This window comes from Mrakia frigida (genome assembly GCF_051309035.1).
Source record: "Mrakia frigida strain ATCC 22029 unplaced genomic scaffold BDY24scaffold_37, whole genome shotgun sequence".
NCBI classification, from domain to species: Eukaryota; Fungi; Basidiomycota; class Tremellomycetes; order Cystofilobasidiales; family Mrakiaceae; genus Mrakia; species Mrakia frigida.
In genome coordinates this window covers 130125-157131 of record NW_027481244.1, presented here as the reverse complement: position 1 = coordinate 157131, position 27007 = coordinate 130125, and the positions used below count along the sequence as shown (strand labels likewise).

The following is a 27007-nucleotide window of genomic DNA, read 5'->3' as shown; positions in this document are numbered from 1 at the left end:
TTCGTTATTGCTTCTCGTGTACAGATCCTTGACTTGAACTCTCTCTCTCCTCTCGGTTGGCCGTGTGGTTCTGTTCGTGTTGACGAGGTCGTTGATTCGTTTCAAAAGGTGAGCTTTTCGTTTCTTCCCTCCTCCCCTCCCTCCCTCCCTCCCTCCTCCTCCTCTTCTCCCCTCCCTCCCTCCTGGCGGATGACGAGAACAATCTTTACCTCATTCATACAAGGGGCAACCCTCTGATGATTTAAATTCTTATCTACATTTTCTTACGCCCTTCCAAAAATCCATCACCTATCTTACTCCCACACCTTCCTGGCCTCTCCTGTACCTCGTGCGGACGTTTACTGACCTTTCTTCCCTTTCCCTTCGCTCCGCTGCACCAGATCTCGACTTCTTCGGTCTCCCTGGCCTACTTACTCTTCCGAACTTGATCATCATGTCGTTTACCTTCACTTACTATCTCGTTCTGTCCTCGACAGAGTTTACGCGTCGTCGAAGAGAAACGTCGTCGTCCCTTTCTAGCGACGCACCGTCGAGTCGACCTCGTCGAGCCACGATCCCTTTCTCTCCCTTCCTTTCCACCGAGCACGAGCCAAGACTCAAACGAAGGAGATACTCGAGTCTCATCAAAGGACGAAAAAGTGCTGGCCGAACTCGAACCTTCCTTCCTCCCGCCCACTCTCCCTCCTCCCTTCCTCACTTCTCCTCCGACGCAAAAGTCATCAACCAAACCTCAACCTCCTTCTTCCACCTCCCACCGAGCATAGTCTTGGCGTTCCTAAGAGATCGAAGAAGGGCGTAGAAGGTGATTCCGGAACCTCCTCGGAAGTCTCGAGCGATTTGGACGAGGGTCTTGATAGTCGTTGACGCGTCGAGCTGAGCGTAGATCTGCAGAGCGAAGAGAGAAGGGAGTCAGTTTCGGAGACGAGGTCAAAGATGGATCGAAGCTACTCACGTCTTGAGTCTCCTGAGGAGTGAGAATGACCGCGATTCGGTGTTGAGTGGCAGGAGCACAGCTCGAGCAGAGTCGGTCTCCGTCGTCGTTGAAGGGTCCTGCGACGGCTTGACCTCCCTGATCGCAAGAAAGACGCGAGGTCAGATCGATCAAGGAAGAGGGAGGTGTAGAGGAGGACTCACCCAAGTCAGATAAACTCGATGTTCACATCCTTCGGCGGCGCACTTTCCAAATCGTTGAACGAGGGTGGGAGGAGATGGGAGTCGAGCCTGATTGACGACGAGTGTCAGCGGTCGGAAACTTGACGCCTTGAGAGAGTGCATCGAAATGGAACTCACCTCGAAAGGACGACGAGGAGCGAGAAGGAGACGACGCCGTCTGCGAGGAAAGGGTTAGGGACGAAAGGGAAGTGCGTCAGTACCCTACGAGGAATGTTTGATAGTCCTCAGCAGAAAGAGGAGGAACCCGCGAAAGAAGAAACAGAGGGAGAAGAGAGGGACTCACCGAGCAAGAAAGAAAGCGAGGAGGGAGTCGAATCCCTCGACGCGCTGGTTCGATTCGATTCGATTCGAACGAGGTCCCTGCAGGCGAGGATCCGAGGACTCGACTTGGACGAATTTATAATGGAATGGGTGAAAGCGAAGGCGGAGCTGAAGGCGTCGACGTGGAAACCCATCGCGTCGCGTCGCCTCGGGTTGAGCTGCCAAACCAAACCGAAAGCAAGTCAGCGTGCCGTTCCAGAGTGCATTTACCCACAACTTGATAAAGAGCAGCACGCACCCAAATCATTCGCCAACCTCCACCCTAAACACGCTCCTCCACCCCTCCCCGATCGTCTCACTCCTCCTCAGCTCCCTCTCCAGCTCCCTCTTCCTCTCTTCCTCCCCTTCCCCTCCCCGAACAACGAGCACAAACTGGCCCTCCTCCATCCCTTCCAGTCCAAAAACATAATACTGCACGGCAATGAAGTTCAACACGGTCCCGACGCTCGCTCCCGTGGGTTCGCAGAACGCGTCCATCTCGAACCTCACTGTTCGGTTCCGTCTGCTCCCTCCCCTCCTAGTGGGAGCTGGTAGTCCACCTAGGAGAGGGACGTTCCCTTCTCCATGGCCGTAGGGTAGTGCACCGCTGAGGGTGATGGTTTCCAAACGAGTCCAACCTGGTAAAGTCGCGTCGTTGAGGTTGATCCAGCAGGAGGAGAGGTGCGGTGGGTGAAGGAGGGTAGCGTGGAAGTTGATTGGGTTGAGGTGGGGAGAGAGGTGGGTGTGAAGGAGGGGGAAGAGGAGGGTGGAAGAAGGGTGGGAGACGAGGAGGTGGAGCGTTTGAAGAGGGAGAGGGTGGTGAGGGAGATGGGAGAGGGCGAGAGCGGAGACGGGTTGTTGTTGTTGTTGTTGTGAGAGGGAGAGGGAAGTGAAGTTGATGGTTAGGGTGGAGAGGAGCGAGAGGGAGAGATGACGGGTTATTCGAGATGTCTATGTAGATCAGAGAGAGGAAAGGTCAGAAAACAGAGGCGAGGAGAGATCTCACGACGACGAGCTCACCTCATGATTGGATCCTTCCTTCTTCTCCTCCTTCCTCTCACAAAACAATCCCTCTAACTGCTTGACAGAAGTCACCACAACGTCTCTATACAACATGGTAGAGCAAGCGACCAGTACGTCTAGCGAAACTCTGCTCAGGACGGCGAGGGTTGGAGGGTCGGACTGGTTGAAGACGAGAAGGAGGATCTCCCACGGTAGGGCAATGGGCTGGGAGAGATCGAACGAAGGAACGAGAATTGTTAGGGTTGTAAGCAATAAGAGCGGGAGGAAGGTTACTCACTGTTGACATCTCTACGACCGAGGAAGGAGGACTGTGTGGGAGAAGGGAAAGAGAAAGGAAAACAAGGGAGGTGAGCTCGACCATCTCTATGAGCTCGGATACCTCCTTCCCCTTCGGCATTTCTTCCTCCTCTATAAAACTCACAGGTCTCGATCCTAGGTATTCTGAAGAAAGACAGCTCACAAACGAACGCTGGTAATGGAAGATATAGAACCTTGGGGTGATGGTTGAGGTCGAAGGTCTAGGAGAAACGAAAGGTCAACCGAGGCTGAGCGAGGAAGGGTTACACGTTGGCCTCTCTCCTGTTCTTCTGATATCAAAATTTTCAAGGCACCAGCTCTCCAAATTATTTCTCGATACATAATGTCCAAATTTGCTCCGACGAAAGAAAGAAAAAAACACCGAGAAACGGCGCCTGCCTCGTCCAAAACTCGTACGACGTTCTCCCCTCCCTCCTTCTTTCCCTCCCTCCCTCCACCAGCTTCCCCGCCCTCTCTTCAACCACCCTTCCTCTTCTCTTCTCTTCTCATCTCGTCCGCTCTCTCGTCTCGGATGTCGTCCCAATACGTTCCCTTGCCCTCCTCGACGGGCTCTACTTCGTCTTCCTCGTCCTCGATCTTCTCGTCTTCAGCGTTCGGAGGCGCGTTCAACTTGGATGGGAGGACCTTGTTGGGATCCTTGTTGGTTTTGTTCGCTACCGGGTTGGTGTTGGAGCAGGTGAGTTCTTCTCGTATTTTCGTTCTTTGAGTGAACTGGGACGGGAGACGGCCAGAGAGTTGAGAAGAAGAGAAGGAGGGGAAGGAAGAGAGAGAGGGAACGAGCGAGCTCGCTTTTCGGAACGAGTCCTTCTCGTTTTACCCTAAGAAGGAGGAGCTTAAAGCAGAGCACTCGTCCAGCGACGAGAGAAAATCTTCCTCGTCCAGATTCTCAGCCCTGGGAGCTGCCCTCACCTCGCTAGCCCGCTCAAAACAACGAGCTCGACCTCCCCTTCTTCCTCCTCCTTCCTTCTCACCCTTCCAACCACCCTCATTGGCTCCCCTTCCGTCCTTCTTCCCTCCCTCCTCCCACTAACCCACCGCCCTTATCCCTATCTCTATCTTATCTCCCTCAGGTCCGATGGCGATCCAAGAAACAAACCCTTCCCGGCCGAACGTACACGATCCCCATCATCGGAAACTTCCTCGACTCGATGAACCCTTCCCTCGAGCACTACAAGTCTGGTTGGGCAGTAGGCGATATGAGTGCGGCTAGTGTGTTCCATATGTGAGTGCCGAACGTGTAGAGATGCTGCCGGTTCCAGCGAAGAGCGGACGAGCCACACAATCTGGGAGGGCTGGGAAGGAGGAAGGGACGCGAGCTCTCTCTCTTAACAACCGAAAGCTGACTCTCCCTTTTCTTTTCGTTCGTTCCTTCTCCCCTTACAGCTTCATCGTCATGGTCTCCTCCAACTCGCTCACTCGAAAGGTCTTCAACTCTCCCAACTACGCCGAGCCTTGCCTCGTCGCTTCCGCTAAGCAGGTTCTTCTGCCTGAGAACTGGTCAGTCCCATCCCATCCCGTCTTCTCTTCTTTCGGTCGTTTCGACGCGACGTAGAAACGAGACTGACGCTTTCTCGTGTTCTTCTGCGCAGGGTCTTCCTCCACGGAAAGGTTCACGCTGATTACCGACGAGCTTTGAACGTTCTCTTCACTCGACGAGCTCTCTCGTACGTCTCCTCTCTTGCTTTCCTTTCTTCTCCTTTCGACCGAGGTTGGATCTAACACGTTTGTTCGTTCGACTTTGGGGTCTCCCTGCAGAGTCTACCTCCCCATCCAGGAGAAGATTTTCAAGAAGTACTACAGCTCGTGGATGAACGATTCCGATCCTGAGCCTAAGCCGTTCGTTCTCCCTCTTCCTTCTTTATCTTCGACGCGTCTTCCTTCTCTCTCGCACACGCTCTCTTTCTATCGTCGTAGGATACCCATCGCTGACCTTCTCGTTACCTCTTGTTCGTGTCGTCGTTCGGTCGTTCCAGTTACATGATGAAGATGCGAGACCTGGCCATGGAGACCTCCCTTCGAGTGTTCTGCGGAGAGTATCTTTCGGACGCGGAGGAACACGCCATCTCGGACAAGTACTGGCTCATCACCCTCGCTCTTCAACTCGTCAACTTCCCTTTCGCTATTCCTGGAACCAAGGTGGGCCCTCGCTTCCCTTCCTTCCTTTGCTGCCTCCCCGAACTCGTTCCTCGACGCGTCTTTCACCTCGACTGACTCCCTCCTCCCTTCCCTTCCTCTCACCTTCGATCCTTCTCTATCCATCCCCTCTCCCTCCTCTCGCTCCTGCCGCCGGTCCCTTGCTCACCCTGCACCCCGCCTCATCCAGGTCTACAACGCCATCCAAGCTCGAAAGGAAGCGATGGTCATCCTCACCGCCGTCGCCGCCAAATCCAAGGTCAACATGGCCGAGGGAGCCGAGGTCTCGTGCCTCGTCGACGCCTGGATCAAGGAGATGATTGACGCTCGATTGGGTCAGGGAGATCAGACCGAGGAGGACAGGAAGGTCTTGGTTCGAGAGTTCTCCGATCATGAGATCGCCATGGTCGTGTTGAGTTTCTTGTTTGCCTCTCAGGACGCTATGAGTAGTGCTTTTGTGAGTGCTTGCTGTTTTTTTTTTTCGTTTGGATCTTGAGGTTGGTGAGCTGAGGTGAGGGTGGGCAGAGAAGGGTGCGAAGAGGAGGAGAGACGAAAGACGCGTCGAACGAACGAAGGAAGGAACGAACTGACCCTTTCTTCTCTTTCTTCGCTTTCTTTGGTCGGAACAGGTCAACACCTTCGAACTCCTCGCCGACCACCCCGACATCCTCGCCAAGGTCCGAGAGGAACAGCTTCGAATCAGGGACAACGACGTCGACGCGCCTCTCTCCCTCGAACTCGTCGACTCCATGACCTACACTCGAGCGATGGTCAAGGAGGCTCTTAGGGTTTTGCCTCCAGTTATTATGGTGCGTTCTTTCTTTCTTCCCTTTCTCGTCTTCCTTCGTCGAACTTCGAACGCGTCTCGTCGTTCCTGACTCTCGCCCTTCCCTTCCCTCCCTCCTTTTCTCGTTGGTTTGTGTTCGCATAGGTCCCCTACATGACCCTCAAGGACTTCCCCCTCGGAGACAACAACTACGTCGTCCCCAAGGGAACAATGCTCATCCCTTCGACCTGGCCTTCCCTGCACGACGAGAAGGTCTACCCTGAACCCGACACCTTCATCCCCGAGAGGTGGTTGGAGAAGGATGGACTTGCTGAGAAGAACCCTAAGAACTATATGGTTTGGGGGGCGGGAGCTCATAAGGTACGTTTGAGGAAATCGGACTTCCGTTCTCGGGGGGTTGGGGTCGGGGTTTGGAGAGAGAGAAGGAAGGAGGAGGGGAAGAGTCGGGAGACGCGTCGAGTTTGAACTGACTTTCTGAACCTTGTTCGTCGCTCGCAGTGCATCGGATTCGACTACGTCTACATGGAGCTTGCCGCTGCTATTGGAACCGCTGCTGTGACGATGGATTGGAAGCACAAGATCACGCCTGATACCGGGAAGATCCAGTTCGTCCCGACTCTCCTTTTCCTCTCTCTTTTCCTTCGCTGTCTACCCTCACTTAACATTCTTGTTTCGCTTCGGTCCTGTTTTGCAGGGTCATTGCCACCATTTTCCCCAAGGATGGACTCCACCTCGTTCGTTTCCCTCTCCCTCCTCGTCCCTCGTCCCTCGTTTCTCGTTCTCGTCACGACTGACCTCGCTCTTCCCTCCCTCTTCTTTCTCTTCTTTCATACAGAAATTCTCCCCCCGAGCCAAACCTACTTTCTAGATCCTCTTATCTCTACCTCCATATCCCCATCTCATCTCCATTTCTTGCTTTTAGACGTTCCGCTCTCTCTCTCTCTTTTCCTCGTCCTTTTTTTGGTCTCTTTCGTTTTGTGCTCTTTTGGATCGGACGTTTGCCTTTACTTTACCTTCCTACAGATTGCTCTCGGTTTCTTCTATACTGGGTTTTTTCTTGAACCCCTCGAGATGTTTATATACTGCTTACGTTGGGCGCTTTGGCTGGGTTGCGAGGGAGAGAGGGGAAGGGAGACGACGGAGGACGCGCGCGTCGAACTCGTTCAGGAGAGGCGACGCGTTTTCGAGAGTTGGCGAGGCCGCCCGCCGTCGCGTCTCTTTCCCTTCCCCTCAAAGACGCACTCTTCTTCCTCCAGTACCCTTCCCTGCCGTCTTATCCTTTCCGCTTTCCTGACCAAGCCGATAAGATCGTTGAAAGCCATCCCATCGAGTCCCTCGTCGCGTTCCCACCCCTTCTTCGAAACCCAACACTCCCTCTCCTTCTACGCAAGCCGATCTAATCGTCTCCAGCAAGCTTCCTGACCCTCTTGAGAACGGAATCTTTTGATGGGTCGTAAGGATGGGATTTACTGTGGGTCGGCGAACGGAGGAAGACGAAGGGCGAGGGAGGAGGGAAGAGAAGCAAAGGGAGGTCAGCGAGAAGTTTGACGTCGACGAGGAGGAAGGTGCAGGGACCGAAGAATAGTCGAAGTAGGTCGGCGTGGTGGTGGTAGAGAATGAACTCGAGGGCGAAGCGAGTAGAGGAGGAGGTGGGAGGAGGGAAGGAGAGTTTGGGGGTCTCGAGACTGACGATGGGATTTCGAGAAGGGCAGGGAAAGCTTGAGCGTATTGATCCACTGTTGGACGGATCTTCTCGGCGAGCTGAAATAGCAGACGAAGTTCGAAGATGTGAGGTCGGGTTGGTAGGGTGTTAGACGAGGAGGGAGGGAGGGAGGAAGAGGAGAACGGGGTCGGGTTGAGTTCGGAGGGAGGGAGTTGAGTGACGAAATGGGGGTTGGGTTGGGTTCGTTGGAGGAGAGGTGCGATGTACAAGGCGGGGAGGTACAGGTAGATGAGGGGCGGTGAGGAGAACGCAAAGAAGGAAATGAAGAAGGAAGGAAGGAGGTGGTCAGCTTGGCTCCTCTCGAGCTCGCTCCTTCTCCCCTTCCAGTCCCCAAGAAAGCAGTCGTGAGACGTACATGTTGGTTGATGAGGAGAATGGCGATGTCTGGTCGTTCTGTGAACTCCTGGAAGGCAGCTTCGATAACGGAGGGTTCAGTCTCTGTGAGTTTGGAACGAGCAAGAAGGAGGAGAGGAGGGAGGAGGTCAGCTTCGACGTCGAGCCTCAAGCTAGAGTCCTTCCTTCTAAGTAGACCGTTGCCCGTGCCTACGGAAGAAAACAGATCCCTAGAGCTCCGACTCTGCTCTTCTGTAGATACTGAGCTAGCTCGGTCCTGCTCCAGCGAGCTGCTAGCGTCTGAGCTCAACTCCTCGTCCGCTCCTTCCTTCCCTTCCCCTTCCCTCTCTCTTCTACCCTCCCCCCCTTCGACTGCTTGTACTCACTTTCACTGGCGATCAAGAAGTTCTTGGATCCCTTATCGATGTGTCCGATTCCAGCGAGTAGCAGTCCAGTTATCGAGTCCTGGTCGAGCATCAAGAAGGAACGCAACGGTCAGCTCCGTTCATCGCTCCCTCTCTCCTTCCTCTCCTCTCGTAGATCCCGCGACTGACCTCGTCTCCGATAACAGCAATGAGCTTTCGATCTTTAGAAGCAGCGTGAGTGGCCATGGTTTCTGATTTGGGGGGAGGAGGGGTTGGAGGTCGAGAGTCGAGAATGGCCATCGATCTTCGAACCGAGCGTGAGAGAGGGAACAGAAGACGCTGCGGGAGAGACTGTGACGATGGCGAGTCGAGGTTGGTTTGGGGTAGAGGAAGGTTTTCTTCGAGGCTGAGAAGCAGGTTGAGAAGGTTTCGGAGTCAGAGAATCGAGATGGTTCGAGGAAAGAAGAGGGAGAAAGGAGAAGGCTCGGAGCTCAATCTCATCTCGACGCCTCTCCACGTCGTCGCCGAGACTTCTCTCCTCGAAAGAGTGAGAGCAAGATTTTCAAGCTGAAAAAGAAGCCACTTCAAGTGCCCATCAACAGTCAAATGCACCTCGTCAACGAACACAAACTTAACTACCAGATGCCGTGTCGCTCCCTCCCTCTTCGTCGCTCGTCTCGTCTGGCTCCCCTCCTCCTCTCGCTCTCTCAAACCTAAACCCTCTCCAGAGTACGCTGTCGCTCAGGCTCGAAAGCAGTTCATCCTGTTCTGGATCAGAAGGACATCGGAGATTGGGAGCTCGAAAGCGGAAGAGATTGACAGACGCGTCCTCGAGTTCAGCTTCCTTTTTTTCTTTCTTTCGCCTCGTCATCTTTTGTTCCAGCTCAAGATGCATTTAGTACTACAACTGTATTATCCTAGTCTGTTTAAACTCTAGTGGGCAACATCCTTAGCTCGTCGAGCAGGGACCTTCTGCTCGAGGAGGAACGACTTCACGTCCTGAAGGAGTTGAATCAAAAGGAGAAGCGACGAGTCAGGAAACGGAGATCAGAACCAAATTCAAGATGAAGAGGAGCAAGCAAAACTCACCTGTATAGGCACCTCCTTCCTGTGGAAGATCCCAGCGGCCAGCCCAGCCTCAGCCTCCGTCTCTCCAAACAGCTCTCCGAAATCCTCCACCTTCCCAGCTCCCGAACTAGCCACAACCGGAATCCCCACCGATCCCTTCACCAGCTCCACCAGATCCAAATCGAACCCTCGTCCGCTCCCATCCCTGTCCACACTGTTCAACAAGATCTCTCCCGCTCCGAGCATCTCGACTCCCTTCGCCAGCTGCACCACATCGACGTCTCGAACGTCTCGTCCTCCCATGACGGTGCACTGATACCACCAAGCCTTGGTCCGTTCCTCCTCGGTGACGTTTCCTTTAGCGTTGGGACCGAGAATGAGGGAAGCGGCGTGAGGACCGAGGGTGGAGGGGTCGATGTCGAGAGGGACGTAGACTCGTTTGGGATCGAAGGAGACGACGACGGCTTGAGCTCCGTAGGCGGCAGAGATGGTTTCGATTCCGGTGAGACCGGTGAGGAGAGGGGTGGTGTTGGAGGCTTGACGAGCGAGGAGAGCTTCGACGGCGAAGACGGCGTCGGAACCGATGGAGACCTGAGGGAGGCGAGGGAGCGACGAAGAGAGGCCAGAGCAGGGACGAGGAGTGAGATGCAGGGAGTAGGAGCAGATGGGTAGTGAGTAAGAAACGAGGAGATATGAAGTCGAGTCAGCAGCGTCTCCTCGAGAAAGGAGAGCAAAAGGTCGACGCGTCGGAAACGAGACTGACCTTGTCCGCTCCACTCCTGAAGTAAGCACCAGCAACCTCCAAGGCACTCCTCTTTGTTCCATCGGGATCCACGGTATCCTTAATTCCACCTCCAACGGTGAGAGGAACGAAGATGGTCTCGGCAGCAGCTGAAACGACGGCGAGCATGGGTTGGTCGAGGAGGGCGGAAGATCGGAAGGAGGTGATGTTGAGGAAGCAGATCCTGTCAGAAAAGAAGAAGAGGAACGGAGGAAAGAGTCAACCCCAAGAAAGAAGACGAGAGGAGAAAGAAAAGAGAGCGAGGGGAAGAGACGCAAGAGACTCACTCGTCGGCTCCAGACTCGTAGTACCTCCTAGCGAGATCCACTGGCTTTCCGAGGTTAATAACGTCTCCTCCAGAAGCAGGATTGGTCCCAGTAACGGTCGAAGAAGCGTCGGTAACGGGAGCGGGAGCCTTCTCTCGGACGTCGTACTGATCTCCCTTGGTCACGACGAGGTCGCCTGAGAACGTCAGAACGAAGAAGAGGGTCAGCTTCAGCTTCAAACCACCGAGAGAGTACAATGGTGAAACGTTGCACTGACCAGAATCGTTCGTCCTAACATCCAAACAAGCCACGATCCTCTTTGTGAGCCCGTCGACCTCCTTGAGCTTGATCTCGACAATCTCCTCCTTCGCCTCCTCGTCCATCGATCCGCTCAACTCTTCGATGGGAGCGTCCAACCACCTCTTGAGAACCCTGAGTCCAGCAGCTCCACTCTTCTCCGGGTGGAACTGGCAAGCGAGGATGTTTCCTCGTCGAATGGAAGAGACGAAGGTCTTGTCTCCATACTGAGTCGTCGTGTTGGTCCAGCTCGAAAGCAACGGCGAGGGCGTGTAGGGGACGGCGTAAGAGTGAACGAAGTAGAGATCCTCCTCCTGGTCGACTCCTCCGTTGCCGTGGATGAGCTGCTGCTCTTTGGCCTTCGAGGAGGTCGAGGGGAAGGGAGTAGCCTCGTTCCAGCCCATGTGAGGGACGGCCTTCTTGCTGCCCGTCTTGACGTCCTTGACGTCCTTGAAGAGCTCGACCCGAGCGTCGATGAGGGAGAGACCTGGGACGGGAGCTCCTTCGTCCGAGCCAGCGAAGAGGACTTGCATTCCGATGCAGATTCCGAAGTAAGGTCGACCTGATTCGAGGTACTTTTTGAGGGGGTAGAAGAGGGAGGAGGTGTGGAGGGAGGTGATGGCTTGGTTGAAGGCTCCGACACCTGGGAAGAGGAGTTTCTGAGAAAGATAGAGAAGAGAAGTGAGTATATGCGCTTGTTTGAAGGATATCTATAGATAGAGAGCAGAGATGGAGGAGGAGGATGCCTCGAACGAGAGGGAAGGAAGGAGGGGAGGTCTCGAGCTCGAGCTCTTTTCTCTTCCTCCCTCCGATGAGCTCTCTGTCTATAGAGAAGCCACTCACATCTGCCTTGTCGAAATCCGAAGCATCCTTGATCCATTCGAACTCGTATCCGAGCGCTTTGACCGAGTTGGCGAGAGATCGGACGTTCTACGAGGGAAAAGGAAAGGAAGGAGGAGAATCCAGTCAGCTTGGGTTTCGTTGAAGCTCTCGTTCTTGAGCTCGCTGTAGACTCACTCCTGCTCCGTAATCTAGAATGAACAGTCTAGGGCGTGAAGGGGGTGAAGAAGCCATGTTCCTTGGGGAAAAAGAAGAGTGCGAGGAGAAAGATGAAGATGGGAGTTGGGAGTCAAGAAACAAAAGTCGAGTCACCTCGAAAGGAAAGGGGAACGAGCCAAGATCGTCGTCGAGCTCACATACTTTCGTTCTCGGGCAATTCTTCGACTCATTTTGACCGAGAGATCTTCTTGATTCTCTAGTTATCTAGAAGTCCTCCAAATATGTGCCCGAGCTCAGGAAAAGTCGCGCTTCTTGATGGTCGTGAAGGAGGTCTTCAGCTTCGAGAATTTCAAGCTGACCTCTCCCCCTCCTTCCCTTCGTTTTGACCTCCAACGTTCACCAACCTCGCCTTCTTCCCCTCTTCCTCTTCTCTCTACTACCCCCCCACCACCAACTTGATCCAGAATGGGAAAAACTTCCAAGAAGCCTCGAGCTGCCGTCGCTCCCGTCGCTCCTGAAACCTCGTCGACTCCTCCTCTCGGAAAGTTCCTCGCTTCAACAGGTTCGTCCCAGCGTTCCTCGAGCTCGCCCTTCCTCCCTGCCTTCTATGCACCGAAACTGACTTCCTCTCTCTCGATCCATAGAGAAATCCGTTCGGGACAAGGCCATCAAGAAGCTGGCCGCTTTCCTCTCTCGATCCAGTGAAGGAGAGGATGGAGAGGGAGAGGGAGGAGGAAGGTTGGATCCCAAGGAGATGCAGAAGCTCTGGAAGGGACTCTTCTACTGTAAGTACATGGAGCTTTACATCATGTTTAAGTGGGTGCAGGAGGAGAGGAGTTGGCAGAACGATGGAGGGGAGGGAGAGCCTGAGAGGAAGGAAGGACGAGCTCAGCTCTTTCCCTCCTTCCTTGTTCCAACTCTTTCATCTGCGGATCGTCTTCTTCTTCCTGTCCTACGAGGAACTACTCTCGAGCTTATTCTTCGCTCTAGACTCCTCTGACTGACTCTCACGCCTTTTCCTATCCTCTCTCTCAGGCTTCTGGATGTCGGACAAACCTCTCGTTCAACAAGCTCTCGCGTCCGAACTCTCGTCGCTCGTTTTGCTCATCGACCCCAAAGGATGCGATACCATTCAGGAGAGGACTTTGGTTGCTCTGGAGTTTGTTGGAGGGTTCTGGGAGGCTACTGTCAGGGAGTGGAGTGGGATTGATCGTCTGAGGTGAGTTTGCCTTTCCTTTTCGTTTCTCTCTCAGCTTTCGCTGCTTTCGACGTTGGAGCAGGGAATCTGGCCTTACAGGAGTGGGAGAGCTGGAGATGATTGTGGTAAAGAGGCAGGATCGATGCTGGAACACGAGAGAAGAGAAGCAGGAAGGAGAGCGAGGTCAGCTCGATGTCCGCGTCGAGGTCGCGTCTCTCGTTCCTCTCCTCTGTCTTCCTCGTGCACCTGCGGTCCACCATCAAACGACCTCAGCTGTTCTACGCTGTCTTAGACACGTTTTCTTTTGTGCATTGTTCCTCAGTCTTCCTTCCCTCGTTATCACCAACTGACTCGCTTCGTTCCTCTTCTTCCGTCCCTGGCTCAGACTCGACAAGTACTACATGCTCGTCCGTAGATTCACCAACGCCACCTTCCGACTTCTTCAAAGATCCAACTGGGACCCAGTCTGCATCGACGCCTACAACGCTGTTCTCTCCAAAGCTGAAGGTGGACCTCTGTCGTGAGTCTTTTCTCACCTCCTTGGGTCTTCGTCTTGTCTCGTCGCTTTTCCTTCTCTCGTCGCATCGCCTGCTCAATTGAAAAGAGCCTCACACCAACGCTTGGTCGTCTGCCCTTTCCTCGAGCGACGCTCTTCGCACCAAGGCGTTTTGCGTCGCGTCTCGAGCCTCCTGCTGACTTCCCTTTCTCCCTCGCTGTCTTTCCTTGCTTCCTCGCAGATGGCAAGACCACCGTGTGCCCACCGCCATCCCCTACCATCTTTCCGATCTCTACCTCACCGAACTCGCCACCCTCCCCCCTTCTGCTTCCGCCAACCCATCCTCCCCTCCAACCTCAACGACCCTCTCCTCCTCTTCCTCAACACCCGACGCTCCCACCGCTCCTCTTCCTCTGGCTCACATCCTCTCCCCTTTCACCACCCTCCTCCTTCACACTCCCACCGCCACCCTTCTCACTCGGCTGCTCGCGTCTCTTTACACGCCGTTGCTCAGGACGGACGAGTGGGAGAGCTTGACGGAGGTGGACGTTGAGGCGGAGGGAGGAAAGAGCAAGAAGGGAGAGGTCATGAAAGGGCTGTTCGAGGAGGCTGGAAAGGAAGGAAGCAGGGATGCCAACAGGAGGAAGGTGTTTGGGTTCTGGAAGGAGTGTGGTGGTGGAGTCGAGGGAGAGGAGGAGGATCTCTAAACCGATCTTCAACGACGAGGAGGTTTGGTTCGAGGGTTCGTGTGCTGCTTTTCGTACGTGTTTCTTTTTTTCTTAGCATGGCATTGTTTTGTTGGCTTTTGGATCTTTCGAATGAGAGACAGAGAGAGGGAGCGGGGAGACGACTCTTTGGGCGTCGAGCTCGACGTGACGCGTCGGCTTCCCTTCTCACTCTCGCGCTCACTTGTCACATCTCGGTAGAAGAGTTGGAGGAACAGCCGTGCGAATATGCCATCAAGAAAAGGCTCTCATCCTCTCCGAAAGATGATGCCGTCCGACATGTCGACTCTTGAAAACCATGAGATCACGAGAGGAGATATCGAGAACTAGATACGGTCGGTCCCTCCTCCCTCCTCAGCCGAGACCTAAAGGGAGCCACTCCGGACTCGTCTCCTCCGATTCTACGACGGTCAAGGTCAGCGTTTGGGCGAAGGAAAGGGCAGAAGGAGAAGGGACGGACGAGCTCTTGAATCGCCTGTTGGTCGCTCGCGACAGTTCTGAAGGGTTCAGGTTCATCTTCTCGTATCCCAAAGAGTCTGGAAAATTTTGCGATGGTCGGAAGAGGTAGCGAAGGGTCGAGAGAAGGCAAAGAGAGAAGGAGGAGAGGAAGAGGAGGAGATGGCCGTCGAGGGCTGAAAAGAGTTGAGCTCGAGCTCACTCGTTTTTCAGCTCCTTCCCTCCAACCGTCACGTCGTTCGACCAGTTTTTCTCAACATCATTCCCTCCGGTATGGGTAGCGCACACGACCCATCGAGAGATTTCAATCCTCCCTCCTCCTCCCCATCGCTCTCCATCTCCATCCACTCCATCCCTTCGTCCCTCACGGTCCCTCTTCGCCATTCCGTCCTCTGGCCCTCCAAACCTCCCTCCTTCGTCCTCCTCCGAGAAGATGAACTCCCTACTACCATTCACCTCGGAGCGTTTATCCACCAGCAGCCTTCACCTCCTTCCAACGAGCTCAACAAGGATTCTCCTCCCCTCCTCCTCCCCTCCTCGATCCTCACCCTCGTCCCGGAACGCTTCCCTGCTCCGTCCTCGTCCCTCCTCTCCAGCCTTAACGCTCTCCGGTTCAGGAAGTTTGCTACCGACTCTTCACTGAGAGGTCGAGGCTTGGGATCCAGCTTGCTTGAACGCGTATGGGAGACCGCGAAGGAGAAGGGAGTTGAGCTCGTCTGGTGTGATGCTCGCACGGAGACGAAGGAGTGGTACGAGAGAAGAGGGATGAGAGTGGAAGGAGTAGAATTTGAGAAGAATGGGAAAGGCTATATGAGGATGGTGAAGGAAATTTCGTAGGGCTTCAAGGGGAGGGAGGGCTGAGGGGAGCACGGTGAGCTTCAACTTTCCATTCTGCTCGCCGTTTCGAGGACGAGTCCCTGCTCTGGACAGACGTGGAAAAGGAAACTGGCTCACTTAACTCTCCTGGGTTGTCTCTCTCTGCAGCTGGATCAGATCTACTCGTTCCAATCCCTCCTCTTTTGTCACCTCGACGCGTCGTCTCGCTCTCGCTGGAATCAGGACGCCCTCCTTGCTCCGATGCAGCTCAACAGCTTCGCTCTTGGTTTCTCCTCTCTGCTTAGGATTGGAGGGTATTGATGGGTGTTCTCTTTCGCTAGACTCAACAGTGTGAAAGGGAAGACGAGGCTGAAACAATATGGTTGACAGTCAATCGATTCGCGACGCGCGTCCTCGTTTCTCTTCTCTTCTTTTTCTCTTTGACTTGAGCTGGAAGAGCTATCAGCGGGGACGGGGGCCTCACTATCCAGTCGAGAGAAGTCCTTCACATCCTGTGGTATTACCAGCTTTTTTCGAGCCAGTAAAACCAAACCTCGGAGAGTCGCCCGTCCTCGCCGACCGAACTACCCCTTCGACTGTCCGGAAGAGGTCTGGTTTTGAAAGCTTCTTTTTGTTCGTTTCCATCTTAACGGCCAGCATCAGGTTTTTCGGTGAGTTCGTAGTCAAGTAGTCTTTGTCTTGAGGCTGGTAGTACTACGCTTTCGAGAAAATCAAAACAAACCGGCGAAAAACAACGAAGCTGACCTCATCTCTTCAAACTACTCCCTTCCCCTCCCCTCCTTCTCTCTCCTCTTCTCCTCCAACGCTCACCACCAGAAGATGACCTCCTCTTCTCATCCACCCCCGGAACCGACTCTCTCTACTCTCGTTCCCACAACCAGCAATCTCGACAACGACGACTCGTTGAGCCCTCCGTATACTCCCCAATCCTCGACGTTCCAGCTTCCCAACCAATCCATCATCGACGGTCAACCTATCGTTAATCCGAACCCTACTCTCTTTAGTTTCCTCTCCAAACTCGCTCTTACAGGTGGCAGTGGAGAGGAGAGTCGCCCTAGTAGTGATTACGGCGACGAGGAGGGAGAAAAGGGCGACGACGGAGGCTTCTTGCTCGGAGAAGGAGGAGGACGAGGAACCGAGAGTCCTGAACGAATCGAAGTTGACATGGCTCCGGATGCGAGATGGGAGGAGCATCAACAGAAGGAGAAGAGAAGAGGTTAGTCTCCCTATCTTTTTGCTTCCGAATATCTACAGGGATGGACGAGGGCAGAAGGGGGAAGGAAGCTCGTCGAGCTCAACCTCTCGTCAGCTTCCCTCGCTCGGGGGCCTGAGGCTAGCTTCCACGTTGACTGGAGGGAGATGACTATGTAAACAGAGCATGGCAGGATGAGGGTCTATACGGAAGATTCTCTTCTTCTCGGCTCTCTCGGACCCGATCTATATCGAGCAGAAACAATCCTTTGACACGAGCTCGCCTCGCTTATCTCTCTCCCTTTCAGCCTCCCACCTTTCGACCTCCTCCTCCTCCAACTCAGCCGTACCAGAAGATCAAGACGAAGAAGAAGAAGAGGAAGACGCTCTCGGATCCCTCCCTTCCAAAGAGTTCCTCGACAAACATACCGTCTTTCGAACTCCTTCCTTCGACTCGTCCGACCTCGCCAACCGACTCGCTCAACTCTCCGTCTCCAACCTCGCTTCTCGCCCCAAGACGCTCGAACGCCAACCCTCCATCGGTCAAGGAGGTCCTGGGATCAGTGGAGAGGGAGTCATAGACGAGGAAGGAGTCACGGACGAGGAGAAGATGGAGGCCATCGTCGAGGAGTTTGGACCCATCGAGACGGGCAAGGGAGAGGCGGGTGAGTCTCGTCGATATTGCTTTCGGAGAGCTGGAACGAGCAGAAACCGACTTTATGACTCGCTTGGATGGTTGTAGAGAAGTTCCTGTACGAAGGGAAAGGAGGGTTGTTCAGAGGAGTGAGCCTCTTTTTTGATTCGTTCAGGCTCTCGACATCTCTCTCCTTCCTCGCTCTCAAGCTCAACTGACTCTGATCTTCACTTGTTCGGCCTACATTCAGGTCGTTATTGTAGGAAACATGCGTTCGTCCAACTTCCGCTCGACGCCTGGTCGCTTCGACTTCAGGTCTCCTTCTTCGAGCTCACCTCTCTCCCTCATCCTCTCTCACAGACCTCACCACCCATCGAATCACTTTCCACGCCGTCCTACCTCCTCCAGCACTTCTTGACTCGTCCACCTCTACCCTCATCGTGAAAGCCGGACCGGTCTGGATTCACAAACCTGGGAGATTGAGCAGGAAACGACGCGTCTGGATGGAACTCGGAGGAGAGATGGTCACGACGTACCCTGACTCGTCGAGGGAAGGAAGGACGAGACCATTGAAGACTTTGATGCGTGAGTATCATCTTCATATCGTTCTGCCTCGAAAGCAGCTCTCGTTCTCGGTTTCGCGCGCCGCTGACTCTCGTTGTTCGATCGATCCAGTTTCCTCCATCAAGGAGATCGTAGCCGCAGATCCCGATGATCCTCTCTCTATCATCTTCAAGAGTCAGCTCTTTGCCTTTCATCTTTCCGTCTCATCGCCAAAACTGACGCGTTTTCACTTTCTTCTCCTTTCCTTTCGTCAGTCGCAAGCAAGAAGGACATGTCCGCTCGACTCGAGTTCGACACCTTGGAGTCTGCCCTCGAATGGCGACGAGAGTTCTCTGGATCCATGTTCCATCATCGACGGATGAGACTGAGGCTCAAGAAGGGAAGGATGACGGAGGGAGGAGAGAAGACGGAGGAGCAGGAGACGGACGAGGCGGGAGCTGAGGCAGCTGGATTCGGGAAGGCTGAGGATTGGGAGAGAGTCAGGATCAGCATTCCTTTAGACAGGATTATCAAGAACGAGGTGAGTCGCCGAAGCCGTTGGAAAAGGCGAGGAAGTGGTGGAGAAGAAGGGAAGGAGGGAGGAAGGAAGCGTCGATCCTGACCCGTTCTTCACTTTCTCGTTCCCTCTTCCCTCAGGCTGCCGACTACATGGGATTCGCCACTCTCATGTCTCTCGAGATCAACACCGGATCTCATACCGTCCCTCCTCTCTCCTCTCCCATCACTCCGAACGGATCCTGCTCCTCCCTCCCTCTCGATCACGACCACATCCTCAAACTTCAATTCGCTCTCCTCTCCTACCAAGCAACCTTCATCGAGCAGTTCGGCGTCGCTCTCGATACTGCTCGAGCTCGTCGAGCATCTGGAGAGAACGAGCTCAGCTGCCCTCCTTTGGTGGCTATGGACGGGGTTTTCAAAGAGGAGATCGAGCTGGGGAGGAAGGAAGAGGAGGAGGAAGCGATGAGGCATCAAGCTCAGGAGGAGTTGGTTCCGAAGGACATCGAGAGTGAAGGGAAGGTTACGAACGCAAAGTTGAGGGTCATTTTCGGACTGACGGAAGGGGAGGCCCTTTGGAGTGAGTGCCAGAGGAAGAGGAAGAGGGGGAGGAGGGGGAAGGAGGACGCGTCGCTGACTTTGTTTTTCATTCCCCCCTTTCGTCGTTTCTTGCTCCTAGGTACTCCTTGTGGACTTCAGCGATCGATAATACCTCTTCGAGGTCATCTCATCATCTCTCCGAGGTATATCGGATTCTTCAGGAAGACCATTGCTGGACACGAGTGAGTTGCACTCTCTCCAATTTGCCTCGAGTTTCCGAGGGAGTTGCTGACGTCCATCTGTTCCCTCAACCCCCCTACCTGCAGCATCAAATACCGATTCCCTCTCCACGAGGTCAAGGGAGCGGAGAAGGTGAGCTGTCTCGGTCCCTCCGACCCTTCGCATCGTCGACTGAAATTGACGTCCCTCTTCGAACTCGACCAGGCTCCTACGCTTCATCTCAGCACCCACGGTCTCGCTCTTCAGTGTGCTGGTCACGCCGATACCATCTTCGAGTTCTGGTCTAAGAATTCGAGAGCCGAGGTTCGTTTTGCTTCACTTTATTTCGGTTTCGACGCCTTTCGAATCGCACTGGCTGACGTTTTTTTCGCTTCTGTCTTTCCACCTTTGGTTTCAGGCGATGGCTAAGATCAACGAAGCAGTCGCTAGCAAAGGAGCTTCGTCCAGCAGCAACCCTCCCCAGTCCTTCTCAGCAAGCTTCGCCTCGTCGGGTGCCTCGACTCCAACGAGCGTTGGATCTGGATCCCAAACTCCTACCATCTCCAGCGATCGAACTCTCGCCAACTCACCCAAGCTCGGTGCTTCACCTCTCGCCTCGACCTTCTCGTCTATCACGCTGGGAGGAGGAAGGTCGGCGAGTCCTCATCGGGCGATGAGCAAGTCTCAGACGATCTTGACGGCCGGACTGGATGCGAGGACTGGTCTTCCTAAACCCCCTCCTCCTCTTCCCGAGGAGGTTTACAACTACCTTCCTAAGGGTATGCCTTTTCTTTCGATGTTCTCGACAGAGGAGCTGGTCGGGAACAAGGTGCTCGAAGGTCGTTTGCTGACTCTTCCCTTCCTTCCCTCGTCTTCTTCGCCCTCCGTCAGTCGTCAACTACTCTGGACCGACGGTTGTGGATCCTGCTGAAAGGAAGAGGATTACTCCAAAGCATTTCGTGATGTTGACGGTGAGTCCTGCTTCGACCCTCGGTCGATAAAAAGAGTGAGGACAAGGAACCGACGCTGACCTCGTCTCTCCCTTCTCTTCTTCCAGATCGGAAGTCGAGGAGACATTCAACCCTGTATGCGAACCTTCTACCTACACACGAATCCCTCAACTAGTAACTGATTCCCTTTTCGCTTCATCGAACAGACATCGCCCTTTCCCTCGGAGTGAGTCGCGTCGCATCTTTCCGACCTTTTTCCGAACGTCAAGCTGATCTCGACTCGTCCTTACACGCCTCCAGCTCATGAAAGACGGTCATCGATGTACTATCGTGACTCACGACGAGTTTAAGAAGTGGATTGAGTGTGAGTCTCTTCGCCTCCCGCTCTCTCGTCCTTTCGCCGACTGATCTCTCCCTTCGTTCTTTCCTTCCAGCCTTCGGGATCCAACATCGACAAGCAGGAGGAGATCCAGAAGCTCTCAGTAAGCATACCGTTTTTCTGAACATCCGTTCCGTTTCAGTTGACCTGGAACTCGACGACAGCGAGACTGATCCAAGTCTGTCCTTTCCTTTCGTCTCCTCCGATCAACAGTGAAGTTATCGGTCCAGCACAAGGTCAGCTCCTTGTCCTTTCGTTCCGAACGACAACTCAACTTTCGAACTGAGTCCTATGGTTTCTCTCGCAGATGTTCTCGCCAGGATTCTTCAAGGAATCGCTCGGAGGCTTCCGTGGTTGGCTCGATGATCTCTTCCACGACTCGTGGGTCGCCTGCCAGGACGCGGACGTACTGATCGAGTCTCCCTCCGCCATGGCTGGAATACACATCGCCGAGGGTCTCAACATTCCTTATTTCCGAGCTTTCACGATGACTTGTGAGTAGGTTGCTTCGAGATCTCATCTGCGATCGAGGGCTGACCTCTTTTCGCTTCCATCTCTGTCCAGGGACGAGGTGAGCTTTCGAAATCGCGTCGTTTTCCCATCTCGCTGTGGCTGAGACTCTTCTCCCTCGGTTCTCTTCTGTCTTCATCCACTACAGGACCCAAACCTACCCTCATGCCTTCCTCGTCCCTCCCTTCGAGGTTTCAGGCTCGTTCAACTACTCAACTTACGTCCTGTTCGACGGGATCATCTGGAAGGCTACTGCTGGCCAGATCAATCGCTGGAGAGCCAAGGACATGTCGTTGGGACCGACAGATCAGTCTCACCTCGAGGCGATGAAGGTCCCCTTCGTCTACAACTTCTCGTCGAGCGTCGTCCCTCATCCCATAGACTGGAAGGACAACATCATGATCTCGGGATACTGGTTCCTCGACGACTCTGGTGAGCCCTTGCTTTCGCTGTCGGGTCTCGTCAGAGGAGAGGAGCTCGAAGCTGATCTCTCGTTTCATCGCTCGTCGTCCCTCAGATCCCGACTGGACTCCTCCCGACTCGTTGAAGGAGTTCATTCAGAAGGCTAAGGACGACGGGAAGGCTCTCGTATACATCGGATTCGGATCGATCGTCGGTAAGTCTGATCTTCTCCTCCCGTTTGCTGAGGTCGTTCGATCTCGACGACGCGACTGACTCCTCTCTCTCTCATCTTCTCGACCTCGAACAGTTCCTCATCCTGCTGCGATGACTCGATCCATCATCAAGGCTGTTCAGAAGGCCGACGTTCGAGCGATCATCGCCAAGGGGTGGTCGGATAGAGGAGGAGAGGTAGACAAGGACGGCAACGCCATCGTCGTCGAACTTCCAGCCGACACCTGCTACTCGGTTCGTTTCTTTTTCTCACGCCAATCTCACCGTTTCCCTCTATTTCGATCCTGACGTCCAATCATCTTTGCTTCAAACAGGTCAAGAAGGTTCCTCACGGTTCGTCCCTTCTCGTTCAACCTCCGCGTCCCCCTCTCCCTCGTCGCTGACTCGCTTCCTCCTTCGACTTCAACAGACTGGCTCTTCACCCAAATCGACGCTGCTGTCCATCACGGAGGAGCTGGAACTACTGGAGCTTGTGAGTCGAAGTTTTTTACCCCACTTTTCGACCCTACGAGATGCTGATCCTTTCGACGCGTCTTTTCCTCGCAGCTCTTCGAGCTGGACTCGTGAGTGTTCTCTTGATATATCTTCTTCTGCTCTGGCTGAACTAAAAATCTACCTTCCTTTTCGACAGCCTACGATCATCAAGCCCTGGTTCGGAGATCAGGTGAGCATCCTCGACTGCACTCGACCCGCGAAGTCGAACATCGTCCTCGAACTGACGCTGCCCTTCTTTTTCTCCTCTCCTTCTCAGTACTTCTGGGGAAACCGAGTTGCTGCTCTGGGATGTGGAATCAAGCTCAACGATCTGCACTCGAGTGAGCTCGCAGCTGCTCTCACCAAAGCGACAACGGATCGAGTCATGAGGGAAGCAGCAGCCAAGATCGGAGAGAAGATTCGCTCAGAATCCGGTGTCGATAACGCCATAGCCTTCTTCTACTCTTATCTCGGACGAGCAGGTTAGCTCGGTCTGCCTTCTCCTTTCTTCGAAAAAAACGCGCACTGATCTCGGTTTCGTTTCTTCAGTCGACCGCCACAAGTCGTACAAGCCCGCTCAGACTCAGGGAAGCAGTTCCCCTCGACGAGCCGTCTCCATTTCAACAGCAGCCCTCGCCACGATCGCTGCCAACAGGCTTCACTGCATCGTCGCGGGGAAGAAGGACAAAGAAAAGGAGTTGAAAGACGGTGAGAAGGAGGTGTCGGCGGCTGCTCCTGAGCTTCTTCTTGGCTTCTCTAGCAGCTCGAACGCTTAGGTCTAGGTCATTTTATGAGTGCTTTTTACTTTCGCAGGCTCGCTCGTTCTTCTCTTGTTTCTCTCCATTTGCCTCCGCCGTTTCTTCGCCTTTGTTTTTCCCTGCTCGGTTCTTACCATAGATCTAGGTTCGCTTCTTTCTGCTCGTCTCTTCTCTCGATGTCACATTTCTTTGACAGGTTTTGAAGTAGATGGACTTGTTCAAAGAGAAAGGAGAAGGGTGGAGGAAGAACGCAAGGAGGGGGCTCGACGCGTCGTGGTCACCTTAAAGGATCCCGCTCTCGCTCTTCCGTGATCATGCTGGCAGTTTCCCACTGTTGCGATGATATCTATGCTAGCAATGTTCATTTTCGGTTGACTTCTGCTGAAGGAAAGGACGAAAAGTGAGACATGACGAGGGATCGAGGAAGGGAGGGGCTCGTTTGGCTCGAGACATCGTGTGGGTCTTTGTTTCCTCACTTCTTCTTCTCTCCAGCTCTCGACACCCACTCAGCCCAACCCTAGAACCATCTGCTCTACCGCCTCTTCCCCCACGAACCGAAACCCAGCAAAACGCTCGAGCCATGCCCTCTTCCTCTCGACTTCCCTCGTTCCCTTTCCCTCCTTCGACCTCCACCCATCCTCTCCTCGTCGTCGACTACTCCCTCCTCACGCTCTCTCCAACCACTCCCGTTTCCAAAGCTGAATCGGACAAGCTCTTTCACGCCTGCACTACTCTCGGCTTCTTCTACCTCAAGAACCACGGGCTGAGAGAGCAGTTCAACTCGTTGTTTGATGTTTGCGAGGAGGTGTTTGCGTTGGAGGAGGAGGAGAAGAAGAAGTACGACGTTGGGGTCAGTGGAAACAGCTTCGGGTGAGTCAGTCACTATACACATCGCTTCGGATCGATTCTCAGATTCTTCAGCTCTCAGCGTCGAGGAGAAGAGGGAAGGAGGAGAGAGAGGAGAGCAAGAGGAAGAGGAGAGGCGGGCTGAATCAGACGGCGATCTCCGCGAAGGAAGCTCGAGATTCTAGAGATCTAGAGTGTTCCAGAGCATTCTGATCCTTTCTAGACGGGCATATAGCCTCTGGAATCGAGGATCTTTAGACGGAAAGGAAGGAGGTTTAGAGATGGAAAGGAGGGGAGGGAAGGAAGAAGGGGAGGTGAGCTCAATCGAGCTTCCCGATCGAGCTTCCTCTCGTTCGTCCTTCTATGCCCCCTCCCTTCGTATCTTTTATAGGATCTCTGGACTAGCAGAGATGCTCCAAGATATCAGGGAATCAGGCCTGAGGTCAAGATCTCCGGTCTACGATGCCTCGTCGAACTTATCGGGTCTTTGCGTTTCACCCGCGTCTCGAGCTGACCACGTTCGCCTTTCGTCCTATGTTCCCTCTCCAGCTACAAGTCGATTGGCCACGACAACGTCGACGAAGAAGGGAACGTTGACACCAACGAGCAGTTTAATCTGTCTCACGACGATCTGCTCTCGTTCCCGAAGGTCGTTCACAACGAGTATCCTGAGGTTCGTCTTCGCTTTTGCTGGTCCTACTTCGCGCCAACTATGCTGACCTCCTATCCATCTCTTTTCTATCGTTTTATCAGCCCGTCAAGAAGAACGCCGAGAAGTGCCTGGCTTTCACTTCAGGAGCGCACGGTGTCACGATGTTCGTCGCGTCGTCCCTCTTCCTCCTCTTCCTCGACTCCTCTTCCGTCTTGATTCGGAAAATTATGACGAATTTCGTTGTTTGATCTAATTTCGTTGAAGTTGGCTTGTTTCTTTGACAGGACCCTTCTCACCCATCTCGAACGACATCTTCAACTTCCTCCAAAAGCTCTCGTCAACCTTCACCCCCAAGGCGACGGATTCGCTTCCCCGACCAAAGCAAGGGTCATACGCAACCCGCCTCAAGCTGAGAGTAGTACCCTGGCCCTCGGAGTGAGTGGATTGTCGAACGACTGATGATTTGACGCGCTCGACTGAAAAGCTGACCGCGTATCTCCCTCCCTTGGCCTCTCTCAGTCCCACACCGACTTCGGATCGATCTCGATCCTCGACAACAACATGACCGGAGGCCTCCAGGTTCTTCCTCCTGGATCAGACGACTGGCAGTTTGTTCAGGTGAGTCAATCTCCTATCTCGTCCGTCGTTCAGCTCCCTGACGGCTCTCTTTCTTATTTTTTTTTCTCGACCGCAGCCGTTAGAAGGTCATGTCATCTGTAACCTGGCTGATGCGCTCGCTATCTTGAGTGGGGGAGTCCTGTGAGCTCAGCATCTTTCCTCTCTGATCCTTTTAACAGCGAACTCACGCCCTCCGGCGACGCGTCTCTTTTCTTTCAGACGATCGAACCTCCACCGAGTTCTACCTCCTCCAGGAGAGCAGCGAGTCTGTACCAGATGGTCGGGTATCTTCTTTTTGTGAGTGCTCGATCTTCTCTCCTTTCTCTCGGGCGTCAAGTCCTGATTTTCGTCTTTCTCTCTTTACTTCGCCTCCCCTCCCAGGGTTCCCGAGTTCGAAACGGTCCTCTCCCCGCTCTCCTCTCTCTCTCCCATCATCGCCGAAGGAGCCAAGACCATGACCAACGCGCCAGAACCTGGGATGACGTGAGTCTTTCTCCATTCATTCCGTTTCGCTTTTCCTTTCTCTCGCTGACTCGAGCTTTCTCTCGTTCTTGTTCCGAAGCTGCGAGCAATGGTTCCATCGACGACTCTTCGGAGTCCGAGCTAGCAATCGAAAGGGACCCGAGAGCTGGTTGGGCAGTCGAGGAACGGAGCACATTGTCGTAAAGGGATCGAGTGCGAGGGCTCACGAGAAGAGGCTCGAGGAGGGGTTCTCGCAGGGCGTGAAGGTTTGAGGTGCTGTTGCGTTTTGGTTTGCTTCGTTTGGTAATGTAGTTGAACTCAATACCCGAACCGTCAGCCTTAAGTGCCCGTCTCGTTTGCTATATAGCGACGTCGGAGAAAGCTTCATCAAGATTCGAAACGAACTCCGTCTCGACGCGTCGACTGGAGCGAGGAAGAGTTCGACGAGCTAGAGTAGACTACAGTATCCGGGCTGAGCTAGACTCCGAACTTGGCAATCCAAAGTCCGTGGCCGGTGATGATGAGGAAAGCTCCGAGGTTGAGGAGGGAGGAGACTGAGCGGCGACGAGCGAATTCAACGAGGTGGGGGAGGTGAGATGAGAGGAGGAGAGGAGAGGAGAGGAGCAGAGGAGAAGGAGGGAAGGGAGGTGGTCAGTGGACGATATAGAGGAGATTGTTAATCTCGTGTGTGACAGGTGGGCGTCGAGAGAGAAGAAGAAGCGTGGCGTGGTCGAGGAAGGGAGGAGAGAAGGAAAGCGACGCGAGCGTCGAAGAGATCGAGGACTCACTTCCGTGCAAGATGGAGAACGACTTGTTGAGCTCCTTCATTCGACCCGACACCTAGACAAGTAAGAAAAGCAGCCAAGAAAGAACGAGGTCAGCGCTCGATTCCAGATTCCACTTCGCCCTCCTCACTCACCCCTTGGTCGTTGTAAGCCTTGCCCTCCTCCCTCTCGAGCTTGGCCCTCCTCTGCATCACTTTTGTCGCCTTAGGTCCTACGACGGTCATGTTGAGCGCATGGCAAGCGAGGTGAGTGGCGAGGGAGACGATCTGGAAGGACGCGGGCGAGGAGAGGGAGAGGAGGGAGGAGGAGGAAGGGTGGGAGAGGTACTGAGATCCGACGAGGTAGGTTGAAGCGAGAGTGTTGAGAGCAAAGTAGTAAGGGAAGATGGCTGCTTGGAGGGATCGGAACTGCAGAACGAGAGGAGAGGGGTGGTGAGTGAGTGGGATAAAAGAGCGGAGAAGGGAGAGAGAGGGGAGCTCACTTGGAGTCGAGCTGAAGGAAAGAGAAGATCGAGAGCGAAAGTTAGCATTCTCTTGCCAGGAAGATCGATCTCAAACATGCGGAAAGAACTTACGAAGAGCTGTATACGTTCACGAAGAAGTAGAGACAGAGTGAAGGGGAATAAGTATAGAAGAAACGAGAGAAGGAAGAATCGGATCGAGCTCACCCTTGTACGCAACAGGGCCGTTGACGAAACTCTGGTAGAAGTTGAGTCCCCAGCAGGTTGCGAAAGCCAAGAGGTGACCTCCTTGAGGAGTGAGAAGAGAGAGGAAAGTGGATCCGGTCAAAGTCGAAGGGTAGGAGGAGGAGGAGGAGGACATGGTCGTTGGAGATCAGGGAGGAGATCGGGGGGAAGAGTCGGGAGGAGGAGTGAGGCAGTCGTCAAGGAGATCGAGGTTGGCAAGGAAAAGAGTTGGGGTTTCTAGTAGATATTGATCTACTTCTGAGAAGGCGACTGTTCTTGGTTTGGGACCCAGGAGAAGCAGCAGGGAAACCCGAGGGAGAGAGAACAGGAGGAG

General features: G+C 54.0%; 9 protein-coding genes across 9 annotated transcripts; 5 read left to right on the top strand and 4 right to left on the bottom strand.

Annotated features, from left to right (window-relative positions):
- Positions 1-693: 693 nt before the first annotated feature.
- Positions 694-2782, bottom strand: BDY24DRAFT_418349 (uncharacterized protein; the record flags this gene model as incomplete). Its single annotated transcript, XM_076643839.1, has 7 exons — positions 694-885; positions 953-1069; positions 1135-1221; positions 1291-1330; positions 1868-2424; positions 2494-2700; positions 2774-2782. The coding sequence occupies 7 exons, from the start codon at positions 2780-2782 to the stop codon at positions 694-696; spliced, it is 1209 nt and encodes a 402-aa protein (XP_076493202.1).
- A 431-nt stretch (positions 2783-3213) lies between these two features.
- BDY24DRAFT_401193 (cytochrome P450) lies at positions 3214-7039 on the top strand. The gene is made up of 12 exons (XM_076642065.1): positions 3214-3490; positions 3885-4036; positions 4198-4311; positions 4404-4478; positions 4570-4650; positions 4788-4950; positions 5138-5404; positions 5577-5756; positions 5879-6094; positions 6233-6339; positions 6429-6468; positions 6570-7039. The coding sequence occupies exons 1-12, from the start codon at positions 3326-3328 to the stop codon at positions 6600-6602; spliced, it is 1593 nt and encodes a 530-aa protein (XP_076493201.1). The 5' UTR covers positions 3214-3325; the 3' UTR covers positions 6603-7039.
- On the bottom strand, positions 7040-8750 carry VMA7 (H(+)-transporting V1 sector ATPase subunit F). The gene is made up of 5 exons (XM_076642064.1): positions 8345-8750; positions 8177-8255; positions 7813-7895; positions 7425-7495; positions 7040-7203 (listed from the first exon to the last, which is right to left on the bottom strand). Exons 1-5 carry the CDS (start codon positions 8453-8455, stop codon positions 7131-7133), a joined length of 417 nt encoding a protein of 138 aa, XP_076493200.1. The 5' UTR covers positions 8456-8750; the 3' UTR covers positions 7040-7130.
- Positions 8751-9027: 277 nt separating this feature from the next.
- Positions 9028-11689, bottom strand: HIS7 (imidazoleglycerol-phosphate synthase). The gene is made up of 7 exons (XM_076642063.1): positions 11585-11689; positions 11411-11497; positions 10548-11226; positions 10292-10466; positions 9987-10188; positions 9245-9814; positions 9028-9154 (listed from the first exon to the last, which is right to left on the bottom strand). Exons 1-7 carry the CDS (start codon positions 11639-11641, stop codon positions 9089-9091), a joined length of 1836 nt encoding a protein of 611 aa, XP_076493199.1. The 5' UTR covers positions 11642-11689; the 3' UTR covers positions 9028-9088.
- Positions 11690-11880: 191 nt separating this feature from the next.
- Positions 11881-14063, top strand: RRP1 (Rrp1p). The gene is made up of 5 exons (XM_076642062.1): positions 11881-12128; positions 12211-12351; positions 12602-12785; positions 13150-13284; positions 13502-14063. The coding sequence occupies exons 1-5, from the start codon at positions 12032-12034 to the stop codon at positions 13965-13967; spliced, it is 1023 nt and encodes a 340-aa protein (XP_076493198.1). The 5' UTR covers positions 11881-12031; the 3' UTR covers positions 13968-14063.
- Positions 14064-14672: 609 nt separating this feature from the next.
- Positions 14673-15595, top strand: BDY24DRAFT_355319 (GNAT family N-acetyltransferase). The gene is made up of 2 exons (XM_076637780.1): positions 14673-15312; positions 15426-15595. Exon 1 carries the CDS (start codon positions 14715-14717, stop codon positions 15276-15278), a length of 564 nt encoding a protein of 187 aa, XP_076493197.1. The 5' UTR covers positions 14673-14714; the 3' UTR covers positions 15279-15312; positions 15426-15595.
- Positions 15596-16059: 464 nt separating this feature from the next.
- BDY24DRAFT_401178 (uncharacterized protein) lies at positions 16060-22808 on the top strand. Its single transcript, XM_076642061.1, has 28 exons — positions 16060-16494; positions 16778-17134; positions 17212-17252; positions 17354-17375; positions 17464-17688; positions 17779-17841; positions 17922-18187; positions 18304-18742; positions 18842-18944; positions 19029-19074; positions 19147-19245; positions 19340-19700; positions 19813-19892; positions 19979-20006; positions 20078-20097; positions 20172-20235; positions 20306-20353; positions 20464-20486; positions 20558-20744; positions 20815-20821; positions 20909-21192; positions 21278-21376; positions 21470-21627; positions 21708-21726; positions 21803-21865; positions 21940-21956; positions 22025-22057; positions 22145-22808. Exons 1-28 carry the CDS (start codon positions 16098-16100, stop codon positions 22352-22354), a joined length of 3759 nt encoding a protein of 1252 aa, XP_076493196.1. The 5' UTR covers positions 16060-16097; the 3' UTR covers positions 22355-22808.
- A 248-nt stretch (positions 22809-23056) lies between these two features.
- Positions 23057-25533, top strand: BDY24DRAFT_401174 (Clavaminate synthase-like protein). Its single transcript, XM_076642060.1, has 9 exons — positions 23057-23495; positions 24021-24144; positions 24225-24286; positions 24408-24558; positions 24643-24741; positions 24818-24882; positions 24961-25038; positions 25123-25224; positions 25304-25533. The coding sequence occupies exons 1-9, from the start codon at positions 23206-23208 to the stop codon at positions 25473-25475; spliced, it is 1143 nt and encodes a 380-aa protein (XP_076493195.1). The 5' UTR covers positions 23057-23205; the 3' UTR covers positions 25476-25533.
- A 37-nt stretch (positions 25534-25570) lies between these two features.
- On the bottom strand, positions 25571-26919 carry BDY24DRAFT_444383 (DUF4149 domain-containing protein). The gene is made up of 6 exons (XM_076644844.1): positions 26656-26919; positions 26563-26568; positions 26470-26480; positions 26123-26395; positions 25992-26043; positions 25571-25757 (listed from the first exon to the last, which is right to left on the bottom strand). The coding sequence occupies exons 1-6, from the start codon at positions 26807-26809 to the stop codon at positions 25681-25683; spliced, it is 573 nt and encodes a 190-aa protein (XP_076493194.1). The 5' UTR covers positions 26810-26919; the 3' UTR covers positions 25571-25680.
- Between the last annotated feature and the right edge of the window lie 88 nt (positions 26920-27007).

Excerpts from the sequence above, each read along its gene's own strand:
- RRP1 (XM_076642062.1), top strand. The coding sequence starts at position 12,032 with ATGGGAAAAACTTCCAAGAAGCCTCGAGCTGCCGTCGCTCCCGTCGCT. Across the intron at positions 12,786-13,149 it reads AGTGGGATTGATCGTCTGAG|ACTCGACAAGTACTACATGC; the intron begins GTGAGTTTGCCT and ends TCCCTGGCTCAG. Across the intron at positions 13,285-13,501 it reads GCTGAAGGTGGACCTCTGTC|ATGGCAAGACCACCGTGTGC; the intron begins GTGAGTCTTTTC and ends GCTTCCTCGCAG.
- BDY24DRAFT_444383 (XM_076644844.1), bottom strand. The coding sequence starts at position 26,809 with ATGTCCTCCTCCTCCTCCTCCTACCCTTCGACTTTGACCGGATCCACT. Across the intron at positions 26,044-26,122 it reads AGGCTTACAACGACCAAGGG|GTGTCGGGTCGAATGAAGGA; the intron begins GTGAGTGAGGAG and ends TTACTTGTCTAG. Across the intron at positions 25,758-25,991 it reads GTTCTCCATCTTGCACGGAA|TCTCCTCCCTCCTCAACCTC; the intron begins GTGAGTCCTCGA and ends GTCGCCGCTCAG.
- BDY24DRAFT_401178 (XM_076642061.1), top strand. The coding sequence starts at position 16,098 with ATGACCTCCTCTTCTCATCCACCCCCGGAACCGACTCTCTCTACTCTC. Across the intron at positions 18,743-18,841 it reads GGAAGGGGAGGCCCTTTGGA|GTACTCCTTGTGGACTTCAG; the intron begins GTGAGTGCCAGA and ends TCTTGCTCCTAG. Across the intron at positions 20,236-20,305 it reads GTTTAAGAAGTGGATTGAGT|CCTTCGGGATCCAACATCGA; the intron begins GTGAGTCTCTTC and ends CTTTCCTTCCAG.
- BDY24DRAFT_401174 (XM_076642060.1), top strand. The coding sequence starts at position 23,206 with ATGCCCTCTTCCTCTCGACTTCCCTCGTTCCCTTTCCCTCCTTCGACC. Across the intron at positions 25,039-25,122 it reads TGGTCGGGTATCTTCTTTTT|GGTTCCCGAGTTCGAAACGG; the intron begins GTGAGTGCTCGA and ends CTCCCCTCCCAG. Across the intron at positions 25,225-25,303 it reads GCGCCAGAACCTGGGATGAC|CTGCGAGCAATGGTTCCATC; the intron begins GTGAGTCTTTCT and ends CTTGTTCCGAAG.
- VMA7 (XM_076642064.1), bottom strand. The coding sequence starts at position 8,455 with ATGGCCATTCTCGACTCTCGACCTCCAACCCCTCCTCCCCCCAAATCA. Across the intron at positions 7,896-8,176 it reads CTTCTTGATCGCCAGTGAAA|AGACTGAACCCTCCGTTATC; the intron begins GTGAGTACAAGC and ends CCAAACTCACAG. Across the intron at positions 7,204-7,424 it reads GCCCTTCTCGAAATCCCATC|TAAATCCCATCCTTACGACC; the intron begins GTCAGTCTCGAG and ends GCCGACCCACAG.
- HIS7 (XM_076642063.1), bottom strand. The coding sequence starts at position 11,641 with ATGGCTTCTTCACCCCCTTCACGCCCTAGACTGTTCATTCTAGATTAC. Across the intron at positions 11,227-11,410 it reads CGGATTTCGACAAGGCAGAT|AAACTCCTCTTCCCAGGTGT; the intron begins GTGAGTGGCTTC and ends TATCTTTCTCAG. Across the intron at positions 9,155-9,244 it reads GGAAGGAGGTGCCTATACAG|GACGTGAAGTCGTTCCTCCT; the intron begins GTGAGTTTTGCT and ends CAACTCCTTCAG.
- BDY24DRAFT_401193 (XM_076642065.1), top strand. The coding sequence starts at position 3,326 with ATGTCGTCCCAATACGTTCCCTTGCCCTCCTCGACGGGCTCTACTTCG. Across the intron at positions 4,651-4,787 it reads TCCGATCCTGAGCCTAAGCC|TTACATGATGAAGATGCGAG; the intron begins GTTCGTTCTCCC and ends CGGTCGTTCCAG. Across the intron at positions 5,757-5,878 it reads TTTTGCCTCCAGTTATTATG|GTCCCCTACATGACCCTCAA; the intron begins GTGCGTTCTTTC and ends GTGTTCGCATAG.
- BDY24DRAFT_355319 (XM_076637780.1), top strand. The coding sequence starts at position 14,715 with ATGGGTAGCGCACACGACCCATCGAGAGATTTCAATCCTCCCTCCTCC.